Source organism: Scyliorhinus torazame, chromosome 11, assembly GCF_047496885.1.
Source record: "Scyliorhinus torazame isolate Kashiwa2021f chromosome 11, sScyTor2.1, whole genome shotgun sequence".
NCBI classification, from domain to species: domain Eukaryota; kingdom Metazoa; phylum Chordata; class Chondrichthyes; order Carcharhiniformes; family Scyliorhinidae; genus Scyliorhinus; species Scyliorhinus torazame.
In genome coordinates, this window is record NC_092717.1 from 111,014,752 (window position 1) to 111,027,254 (window position 12,503).

The 12,503-nt window shown below is 44.5% G+C and overlaps 1 protein-coding gene across 2 annotated transcripts in view; it reads right to left on the bottom strand.

Moving 5' to 3' along the window:
• prex2 (phosphatidylinositol-3,4,5-trisphosphate-dependent Rac exchange factor 2) overlaps positions 1-12,503 on the bottom strand; it is an 825,781-nt gene that overhangs the window by 588,866 nt on the left and 224,412 nt on the right. For both annotated transcript variants that reach the window (XM_072467618.1, XM_072467617.1), the window contains exons 7-8: positions 10,109-10,242; positions 2,346-2,458 (exon numbers count right to left, since the gene is read on the bottom strand). In XM_072467618.1, the coding sequence (XP_072323719.1) occupies positions 2,346-2,458; positions 10,109-10,242 (247 nt within the window). The remainder of the gene's footprint in view (positions 1-2,345; positions 2,459-10,108; positions 10,243-12,503) is intronic.

Genomic DNA, 12,503 nt, shown 5'->3' on the forward strand with positions numbered 1-12,503 from the left:
TGCCACCAAGTTCCCCCTCTAGCCTGCGTTAAATAGCCGCCCTATCCATGCTGGCAGTTTCAATAGCCTAATGGAAGTTGAATGCTGACAATTTCAACATCATTACCACAACTAAATCTGGGCCAATAGAACTGAAGTCTTGTTGGATGTTATTTCAAAAGTCACAATCAGTGATTTTCTACAATATTGTATATTTGTTTTGTTATTTTCTTTTTACTCGCATCACATTTTTACTTGATAATTCTATTCTTCCGCATATGGTTGGAGCTTTCTTATGAATTGTGGTTAAAAGTCTCCTCTTCCCTGGGTCTTTTATTACCATTCCTTGTAGTCACCGCAGAGACAGTCCATATTTTACCTTTGAGTGTGTTTATCACATAGAGTGGAACTTAAGGCATCCCAGCAACCAGTTTGTAGAAGCAAGGAGGTTTAATCAGATGGGAGTGGGCCAAGTGAGGACACCACCACCTTCCTACATCCTACCATTAAATCTGGGGCAGGAAGACTCTTGGATAGCCTTCCCTGCTGGACATTGAGAGGCACTCAAATGGGCAATTGGTATCTAGCTAATAGCCTCATCACACTGCCTCTGCTATTCAACTAGTGGCAGGGGGCTGTCATCTTGCAGGAAGCCCAAAATGCAGACTAGTCCATTCCCAAGAGGGAATCCCTTGTTCCAAGATACTCAATGTCTGATCATAGGACCCGTCATTCAGATCCGGGGGCGGGTTGATGTGTGCATTGATGGTAGCTGACAATGTTTCTGGTCACGCTGCCTGAAATGCAGAACTGCCAACTGGGGATTGGGATTTCTAGCCTTGAGTCCATAACCTCAAATGGTGGTCACCTACTTATCCAATAGACATTTAATACTACCGGGCCTTCCTCAATGGAATCAACGCAGGACCCTCGCAGCTCTCTTGCCAGTGGGCGAGACCCCCATTGCCCAGATTAAATTCCACTCTTAATTTATAAATAAATCGCTGCACTTTTCCTGCGCAGTTAATATGCTCAACGGGTTATTGTCAAATATGAAACAATGCAGTGCATTGTGTATAAAAAGTTTTTGTTGTGGGAATGATTAAATGCCTCCTTTCATCAATATCGTCTATTTCTATGTTGATCTCTATGAGACACAAACGCACCATTAAGCTGGCACAACAGCCAAAGATTTTATTTCCCCTTTCCTCATCCTGGTGGAGTCTGAATCAAAAAGAATGATCTTGTTGGGGTAAAACCCTCCTACCTTGAAAATGTAATCCAGTGTTATATTCTCAATCTGAAGACAATCAGTAATGTTAAACAAAAACAATTCTTCCACTGCATTGGTAATAATGCCACAAGATACAGTAAAGTTATTCTGGTAAATTGTACCAGCAACTTGATGAGAGAAAGGGCTGATGACCTCTGCCAAGAATCAATAATGATACATTTTTCCAATCAGGCAGATCAAGGTGGCAGGAAATTCTTAGTGAAAACAGGTAAGGCAAGGACTTCATTTAATTATCTATGAAAATGAATGTAGAAAAATATGTAACTTCCCATAATTTATACTGCATATGTGGTCTATTTGTCCCACCCATTTAAAATGTTGTTTGGTATGTGTCAGGACATCAGCGTTTGAAGAAGAACTGGCATTGACTTACTTTGGATTTTGAAATCTAAAAGGAGAAATGTTAAATATTTTCTGGATGTTTATGGAAATGAAGTGGTGCCAAAATTAGCCAGAAGTTTTGATAGTCTCAGCTTCTGCAATTTAATGTTTAGCCGTGGTCAACCACTGGTATGACCTTGATATATATATTATTTGGAGAAGGAAAATAACTTTTTTTGCACAGTTGTCACCTTCAATCACTTATGGGGAACAATGGTGCCACAGGATTGACACTGACATGAAAGGCAATTTATTGCTCAAGTTCTTTAATATGTATGCTACTGCGAATATTGCTCATTAAATATGGACAGTGGTCTGCCATGATTTCCATAAAGCCCTGCTTCATGGTTGTCTGCATGATTTCCAAACAAATAGAATGTTATATTACAACTTCAGCCCTTTTATTGATCAAAACAAAATCATGAACCGTGTTGTTGCAGGTTATTTGTGATTAACAGGGATGCTAAATCGTGATCAATACTTAAGGTCATATAACTGTTGAATAAGCAATTCATCATGATTGAATGAATATTTGAAATTAATATATTTACCATGTGAAGACGTAAATTATTTAATTAAGACTGTTGGTATCCCCACATGGGTCATATTCTTTATATTTGGGAGCATTTAGAATCCATCACATCAATAAGAACTTGTTAACTTCAGTTTGATCAATTCAACAAACAAATACCTGTTCCATCATCCACATTTTCCACTTCCATGACCTCTGTGTTTATTCTGCCACGAAAATGGTATCGGTGTCCATCTGCCACTTTCTTAGGGTGTGAGGTGTTCTTTAATCGCCTTAAATTTAAGTGACAGCATCATTTATTCATCTAGATCAAAAATCCGGGATCCCTTTAATAAAACAAAGTACTACAGGTGCTGGATCTCTAAAAAAAAACAGAAAATGCTGGATAAACTCAGCAGGTCTGGAAGCACCTGTGGTGAGAGAAACAGAATTAACGTTGAGTCCATATGACCCTTCTATAACTCAGTCCTGTGGAAGAGTCAAATGGACTTGAGACATTGGGTGGAATTTGGGTTCTAACTGAAAATCAGTGGGCGCGATTCTCCGCTCCCGCGACTAAGTGCCCACGCCGTCGTGAACGACGTCGAGTTTCACGACGGCGTGAAACGGCCCCGGTCTCGACCGACTCAGGGCCCGACAATGGGCTAGGATCGGGGCCGCGAGAAACTTGGGGGGCGTGTCATTAAAGCAGCGTCGTCAGCGCGCGCCGGGCATTGGCGCTGCATAAAAGGGGCGCCGCGTCATCCGACGCCTAACTGCGCGGGTTGGCCGGCGCCAACCCACGCATGCGTGGTTGCCGTCCTCCCCGAGGCCGCCCCGCAAGATGATGTTGGATGGATCTTGCGGGGCGTGGAGGAAAGGAGATCCTCCTTCAGAGAGGCCGGCCCACCGATCGGTGGGCACCGATCGCGGGCCAGACATCTTTTGAGTCCTATACTGGTGAAAATACCCCCCTCGCCCCCCCACAGGCCGCCTCCGCAGCGTTCCCGCGCTGTTCCCGCCGGCAGCGACCAGGTGTGGATGGCGCCGGCGGGAAGCTGTCGTTTTGGGCAGGCCGCTCGGCCCATCTGGGCCTGAGAATAGCGGGGGTAGCGGAGAATCACCATTTTGAGTGTCTTGGGCGATTCACCGGACTGTGCCGCGCAGAACTAGATAGTGCCAATCTCGCCGCTTGGGTGCATTGCGGGAGGGTGTCGGACCGGCGTTGCGTGAAAAAATGGCGCCCCAGGCGATTCTCCCAAACGGCGTGACATCAGAGAATCGCGCCCAGTGTGTTTCACTCCACAAACACAGTCAGGTTTTCTCACCCGAATTTCTGACACTGTCAAAAAAAATTGGGGACGGGGTGGTTTGCTTGATTTGCAGCATCACTCTAGCAGGACGGGGCTTGATGGAGCCGGGCGCCTCCCTCTGTGGCACGGACATCCACAACCCCCCATGGACACCGGAGTCCTGGATGGTGAAGAAGGTTATATAAGATTGCAACAGGAACTTGACCAATTGGGCCAGTGGGCCGATGAATGGTAGATGGAGTTTAATTTGGATAATTGTGAGGTGATGCATTTTTGTAGATCAAATCAAGGCAGGACCTACTCAGTTAATGGTAGGGAGTTGGGGGCAGTTACAGAACAAAGAGATCTAGGGGTACAGGTTCACAGTTCCTTGAAGGTGGAGATGCAGGTGGACAGGATGGTGAAGAAGGCATTCAGCATGCTAGGTTTTATTGGTCCGAATATTGAATACAAGAGTTGGGATGGCTTGTTGAAGTTGTACAAGACATTAGTAAGACCACACATGGAATACTGTGTTCAGTTCTGGTCACCCTATTATAGGAAGGATATTGTTAAACTAGAAAGAGTGCAGAAGAAATTTATGAGGATACCAGCAAGACTTGATGGTCTGAGCTATAAGGAGAGGCTGGGACATTTTTCCCTGGAGCGTAGGAGACTTAAGGGTGATCTTCTAGAAGTCTATAAAATAATGAGGAGCATAGATAAGATAGTCAGCATATTTTTCCAAAGGTAGAGGAGTCTCGAACTAAATGGCATAGGTTTAAGGTGAGAGGTACAAAAGAGACCAGAGGGGAAATGTCTGCACACAGAGGTGAACATCTGGAACGAGCTGCCAGAGGCAGGGCAGAGTCAGGTACAATTTTCTCCTTTAAAAAACAGTTGAGACAGTTACATGTGCAGGGTGGGTATGGAGGGATATGGGCCAAATGCAGGCAAGTGGGACTAGCTTAGTGATAGAAACTGGGCGGCATGGACAAGCTGGGCAGAAGGGCCTGTTTACATGCTGTAAACATCTATGACTCTATGACTCTAACCATATTGCCAAATGAGATTATGGAGCTTTTATTTCAATCTGAGCCATCATGAGTACAGCATCATAATTTGTTACTTAATAAGAATTTATATATCGGAACAGTATTAATGTGAACTAATGTTTTTGGAGATTATGATGCTGCGGAAGGAAGATAGTATTTACAGCAGGTTAGCGCGCCGTTATTTCACCATGAAACTTGATCTGAATCTAACACAGGCTAATAGAATGGAAATTGACTGATGGTTATTACAAATCCTAAGCAAATCTGAATAATGCAAACTCACCTTGTCTCAGTCATCAGGGGCATACCACAAAATTGTCCAATGCAGAAATGACTTTATAATTTCATTTGGACACAGGATGGTTAATATGTGAAATTCCCACACTGGAATGTTGAAAGCTTTGTTTTTGCTGAGGCTAAACCTACCACACAAGACTTGGAAGGTAAGCATCCATGCCCAACCTCCACAAATCTCTTTGATAGAGAAACAAACATTAAAATATATAGGAAACAGGAAGATGTTTTCTCCAATTTCCCTTTGTGGTTTCACAATGGCTATTGGAAGGATCAACAATTTAACCGAGTATTTACAAATACTGTCTCCAATGCTTTCAGTGGGATGAATGTCTGGCTGGAGCAAATTTGCAGTAAGCAAATGGCAAGCTAATTTGCACTGGGGGGAAAGGCTTAAAATGTCAGAGATGGGGAACTCAAACTAATCAGTTTTTAATAAAATTGAACTTTTAAAAAATCCTGAGTTTTACATTTATTTTCTGTGGAATACAACTGTTCAAGATGGGTTCAAACCAAATATGGAAAATTAGATATATTTCAGTCAGCTGGTCACTTCTTCAATTATGTGTGAACAATTAGTTAATGGGTGATAGATAATGTTAAATAAACATTATTTGTACCAGCTCAAATAAACTCAAAACCAGTAAATGACTTTGTAGCGCAGGTATGCAATTGCAAATCCAAGCTGAAGAGAATGATATAAAACTTAACAAACATGGAAATTGGACTTAAAATTAGCACCAATGTCTAAAACTATGATTTCAATTTAGGGTAGATACAGGAGGAGGCTGCCGACCATCCAGTCCCCAAAGCCTATGCCTGGGAATTTGTTTCTTAATTTTTCCAATTAAGGGTTAAATTAGCGTGGCCAATCCACCTACCCTGCACATCTTTGGGTTGTGGGGGTGAGACCCATGCAGCCATGGTGAAATTTTTTTTTTTTTTTTTAATGCATTTTATTCCAAATGTATATAAAGCTTTACAAAACATAGAGTCATAGATGTTTACAGCATGAAAACAGGCCCTTTGGCCCAGCTTGTCCATGCTGCCCAGTTTCTATCACTAAGCTAGTCCCACTTGCCCGCATTTGGCCCATATCCCTCTATACCCATCCTGCACATGTAACCGTCTCAACTGTTTAAAAAGGAGAAATTTGTACCCGCCTCTACCACTGCCTCTGGCAGCCCGTTCCAGATACTCACCACCCTGTGTGTGAAGGAATTTCCCCTCTGGTCTCTTTTGTGTCTCTCCTCTCTCATCCTAAACCTATGCCCTCTATTTCTAGACTCCTCTACCTTTAGGAAAAGATGGTTATTATTTTATAGACCTCTATAAGTTCACCCCTAAGCCTCCTACATTACAGGGAAAAAAGTCACAGCCTATCCAGTCTCTCCTTATAGCTCAGACCATCAACACCTGGTAGCATCCTTGTAAATCTCTTCTGCACTCTTTCTAGTTTAACAATATCCTTCCTATAATAGGGTGACCAGAACTGAACACAGTATTCTACGTGTGGTCTTACCAATGCCTTGTACAACTTCAACGAGACGTCCCAACTCCTGTATTCAATATTCTGACCAATAAAACCTAGCATGCTGAATGCCTTCTTCACCACCCTGTCCACCTGCGACTCCACCGTCAAGGAGCTATGAACCTGTACCCCTAGATCTATTTGTTTTCTAATTCTCTTCAACTCCCTAACATAACTGAGTAGGTCCTGCCCTGATTTGATCTACCAAAATGCATCACCTCACATTTATCCAAATTAAACTCCATCTGCCATTCGTCGGCCCACTGGCCCAATTGGTCAGCCATGGTGGGATTTAAACTCAGAGAAATATCCTGGGTCTCTGGATTACTAGTCCAGTGACAATACCACTACACCAATCCTCTCCAGCGATTCCACTGATAGTCTTGGTGCCGTGCGGAGCTTTCAATTTCTAGTGTTAAAATAACACCAAGACATTCACGGACTATGACTGCCTCATGATAAGTCTGGGCCTGTTTGGCTGGAACAGGTGACCCTTTGCCATAAGTATTCAGCCTGGTTAAAATGGCAGTTTGGAAACTCATCAAGAAAGTAGTGCGACCACCATTTTAACAATCTATCCATCCCATGCGGGTTTGGTTAAAATCAGGGCTTTATGTGTCAAATGATCAACATTTGAAGCCACATAACCTCAGAGTTAATAGATCTACAGTTAACAGTCTCTCAATGTTCATGGTGTATTATTATGGCTCAGATCTAAACAAATAAATTAGGGGAAAAACACAATAATTAAATGTACATAAGAAGTCTGATCATGACAGTCCATACTTTTGACCAATTTTAATCTTGAACATTACCATGTACTAAACATACCGCTTGGAGATAATTGCAGAGTAACAGAATCTGGCTATTTTCCTGTGCATTTTCAAATTCAAACCATGCGTTTTATTTGTACTCTTATTTTTACAGGTATACAACTGGAAACATAACTCCTAAAAGAAAGACAAGAAAGACTTTCCACAACCTCAGGAAGTCCAAGGCATTTTATAGCCAAATAAGTCATTTTTGAAGTGTTGTCACTATATTGTAATGTCGCAATAAAGCAACATGGCCGACAAGAAGCAATGTGATTTGATCAAATCATCTGTTTTAGATTTTGTTTGAGGGATAATTATTTGTCAGGACCCCTGCTCTTCGTCAAATAGTGTAATGTGATCCTTTATGTCCACCTAAGAGAGCAGACAGGTCGCCATTTAATGTCTCATCCAAAATATGGTACTGTCTTCATTGCAGCACTCCCCATGACTGCACTATCACAGTACTGCACCGGGTTATCAGCCTAGATTTTATGCTCAAGTCTCTGGAGGGGAAGCTAAACTGACAGCTGCCTGACTCAGAGGTGAGAGACACTGAACAATGGCTGATGCCTATAGAAGATGATTAAGAACAAAGTCTGGAGTAGAAACAAGCTACAATCAAAGATACTTGAATCAAGGACACACACACACAAACACACATAGGCCTCTAGAAAGAGATGGTAAAGTAATAATACCACAATGGGAAAAATATGAGTAACTTTCATGATTTGTTCACAACTTTGAGGCAGCATCATGTAAGGGCACAAGTTTGGGGGCATTGGTAACGCCCATTGGTAGTGGCGGCCCTGAGAGTCTGGGGGGCAATGGCGGAAGCATATGGGAGTAGAGGAAGCGTCGGTGTGAGCTCCAATCTGTGGTAACCACCGGTTTGTGCGGGGAAGATGGATGGGGGGTTTCGGAAGTGGCAGAAAGCGGGTATTGAGAGGCTGCGGGATCTGTTTATTGATGGGAGATTTCCCGGTCTGGAGGATCTGGAAGTGAAGTTTGAATTGCCGGGAGGAAATGGGTTCCGATATCTCCAGGTAAGGGATTTTGTACAAAGGCAGGTTTTTACATTTCTGCTCCTACCGCCACAGGGGATACAGGACAAGGTAGTTTCTAGAACGGGGGTGGGGGAGGGGAAGGTGTTGAAAATTTACAAAGAAGTTATGGAGTGGGAGGAAACCCAGATAGGGGAGACAAAACGTAAATGGGAAGATGAGAGGTGAGTTGGGAAAGGAATTAGAGGCGAGTCTGTGGGAGGATGCCCTGAGCAGAGTCATACGTCCTCATCATGTGCCAGGCTCAGCCTGATACAATTCAAGGTGGTTCACCGGGCACACAGGACGGTGGCTCGGATGAGCAGGTTTTTTGGGGTAGAGGACAGGTGTGGGCGATGTGCAGGAGGGCCCGCAAATCACGTCCATATGTTTTGGGCATGCCCGAAGCTCAGATGTCATGTCCAGGGTGTTGAAGGTGAGGGTGGCTCCGAGTTCAGAGGTGGTGATTTTTGGAGTGTTGGAAGACCCAGGACTTAAGGGGGCGAGAGAGGCTGATGTTTTGGCCTTTGCCTCCTTGGTAGCCCAGAGGCGGATCTTATTAGCGTGGAGGGACTTGAAGCCCCCGAAAACAGGAGTATGGGTTAGTGACATGGCTGGGTTTCTCAGGCTTGAGAAAATCAAATTCGTCCAGAGAGGTTCGTCATTAGGGTTCGTTCGGAGTGGCAGCCATTTATCGACTTCTTCGGAGAAAATTGAACCGTCAGCAGATTCAATAAAGAAGTGGGGGGGAGGGGGGGGGTTAGGGAGCAAGGGGGTAGGGGGGAAGGAGTTAGACTATGTTGGCCTTTCTTAGGCGAGAACGGTGGGAGATGGAGGGGTGTGTTACACGGTGAACTATGTTTATATCTGTACTTGTGTCTTTTGTTATTATAAAACCATAAATGTTCGGGGGGTAACAGATGAGTGTGAGAGGTGTGAGCGGGGTCCAGCGAATCACGCGCACATGTTTTGGGGTTGCAAAAAATTGTGAAGATTCTGGGCAGGAATGTTCCCAGTCTTAGCCAGGAGAGTGGAGGAGGAGGTGGGCCCAGACCTTTTGGTGGCAACATTTGGGGTCACAGAGAAGCCGGAGCTCATGGAGAGGAGGAAGGCCGATGTCTTGGCCTTCGCCTCTCTGATTGCACGGCGGCGAATCTTCTTGAGTGGCGGTCGGCATCGCCACCGGGATTAGCAGTTTGGTTGGGTGACCTGTACGACTTCCTGCGATTAGAGAAGTTAAGTATGAGTTAAGGGGCTCTTCAGGGGGTTTTGAGGAAAGGTGGGGGATGTTTGTAACCGTGTTTGAGGGGCTGTTCGTCACGAGGGGGGGCGTGAAAAAGGGGAAAACTCTGCACAGACTGTATAGTTGATTGTTGGGAAGCATGTTTCCCCGGGGTGTTTGTTCGCTGTAACCTGTTTTGATACATGTTTGTAATATACATTTAAAAAATAAAACCATAAATGCCTTAATAAAATGTTTTTTTTTTAAAAAACATTGGTGAAAGGAAAATCCATAATAGTTTTTAAAGTTCACGTATATTTAACGGTGCCGAGCAGGGCAGACACTGCCCCCCTCCCCCTTGACATACTGAAGTGGCATCCTCAGCCGAAAAAAGAATTTCAAACCCTTTCTGTAAAACCAAGAAACAGAGGAATGCTCCCCCGGACTCCATAGTCACTGTCATCCCATTCATCCTCACACATAACCTGACCCCATTCCCTGCTCTTGGAACTTAGTTTGAGGCATTTCCAGCAAGGCACTTCCTCTACAGTGAACCATTTCAGTTGGTAACCCAATCAACGACGAGCAAACCTTACTCAAACAGAACAGCCATTCTTAAATGTTGTACCCCATGTGAAGCATAATGAACTTCAAAGCATTTCCAAATCATAAACACAGAAGCTACAACACCCACCTATTCCTCTTTTTGCAGTATACCAGTAAGTTATCAAAGAGGAAAAAAACTCGTTCCTGGATGTTTCCAGCAGAAATCTTCAGCAAAATCCCTTGCATCAGCATTTCAGTGCATGAATCAGTTATGTTGGAACCCTAAAATAAACAGAAAATTGAATTATTAATAATGATTTTTCAGCAGCACTAAAAGTCTATTAAAAAGTGTCCTTCATCCATAATGGTTTAATTTTAAAAACAAATAAATCACCTCCATATATACCAATTAGGTTTTAAATAAACTTAAGTGGGTAAATTTGCATAGATTCTCTTTCTGCTCTGCCATAACTTTGGCACAAAAAAGCAAGGGAAATCTAAGGAAAAAAAATAACAGCCACTACTTAAGCCACAGACCTGTGGAGAATCCCCACAGAAATTCACCCCAAAATGACAATTAATATTTGATCACACTATTTAGATCACTTTTTAAAATAGCAAACTAAGAAATAGCAGAAATCTTGCTCGGTTTCATCTTTTCTTTCTTATTTACATAGAATAGCAGGAAATTGGATTTGTGGATTTCTGTATTATTTATAATTCACCATGACACATCAATACACTTTAACAAGCACATTTCTGTCATAATATACACCAGTATATCATGGTGCAGACACACACACACACACACTGGTGGACATGCAGTGGGACCAATCAGCATACACAGCACCGCAGCCAATCACCAGTGAGAGCACACGCACTATAAAGACAGGGGACAGGAGAGTTCCCGCTCATTCTAGTAGCAGCCAGCTCGGAGCACAGAGCTCACAGCCTGCAACACAGACATTCACCATGTGCTGAGTGCATCACCTGGTTAGGACTAGGTAAGGGTCAACAGTTTCAGCTGGTATTGCATTTAACCACAGTTCAAGTATGTTAATATAGTTAACCTTATAAAAAAATAGAGTTGCACCACTTCTAGTGTTGGTGACCTGTTTGTGATCCAGAACACCCAACACATCATGGTATAAGGAGTGGTTGCATACTAGTACTTCTGAGACCCACCTGCAACTAATCAGCATTCTGGCATCCTGAAGTATGGCGAACATCAACCCGCCGCCGCCGCTCCGCATCGCCGGCACCTCAGTGTACAGTGACAACCAGCAACGATACCCAGGCAAGATGTTCAATTTTTTTCATAGAATTTACAGTGCAGAAGGAGGCCATTCGGCCCATCGAGTCTGCACCGGCTCTTGGAAAGAGCACCCTACCCAAGGTCCACACCACCACCCTATCCCCATAACCCAGTAACCCCACCCAACACTAAGGGCAATTTTGGACACTAAGGGCAATTTATCATGGCCAATCCACCTAACCTGCACATCTTTGGACTGTGGGAGGAAACCGGAGCACCCGGAGGAAACCCACGCACACACGGGGAGGATGTGCAGACTCCGCACAGACAGTGACCCAAGCCGGAATCGAACCTGGGACCCTGGAGCTGTGAAGCAATAGTGCTATCCACAATGCTACCGTGCTGCCCCCCGATCCGGGTTCCGCAGCAGCTCCAGTGCCACGGCGATCTCCGCGAAAACTGGCGGGCATTCCGGCAAAAGTTTGAAATCTTCCTGCTGGCAGCAGAACTAGAAGACCTGGCCGATCCTGAAAAAACAGAGCTTCTCCTCCCCATCGCCGGTGCCAGAGCAGAAGAAATCTTTTAAAAATTCAAGTTCTCCAAGGGGCAAAACAGGAGCGACTTCCAGGCAGTCCTGGACAAATTCGGCAAATACTGTGAGGAAAACAGTTCCATGGTGTGCGTAAAGAAGCCCTCCGGCGAGCTCCGGATCTGCATTGACCCAAAGGATCTGAATCGCAACATAATGAGGGAGCATTACCCTATCCCCAAGCGCGAGGAGATCACGTGCAAGATGGCTCGGGCCAACATCTTTACCAGACTTGACGCCTCGAAAGGATTCTGGCAAATTCAACTAGACAGGTCCAGAAGAAAGCTGTGTACCTTTCATACCCCGTTTGGCAGATACTGCTACAACAGGATGCCATTTAGGATTATATCGGCATCAGAAGTATTCCATCGGATCATGGAGCAAATGATGGAGGGCATTGAGGGTGTGCGCGTCTATGTTGACGACATCATCATTTGGTCCACCACCCCGCAGGAGCATAACAGTCGCCTCCATCGCGTTTTCAAACGAATACGGGACCAAGGCCTTCGCCTCAACAGAGCCAAATGTTCCTTCGGCCAGACGGAACTCAAGTTCCATGGGGACCACATCTCTCGGTTGGATGTGCGGCCGGATGCGGACAAGGTGGCAGCCATCACGGCCATGCAGAAGCCAGCGGATAAGAAGGCGGTCGTCCGATTTTTGGCCATGCTCAACTTCCTGGGGAAGTTCATCCCCAAC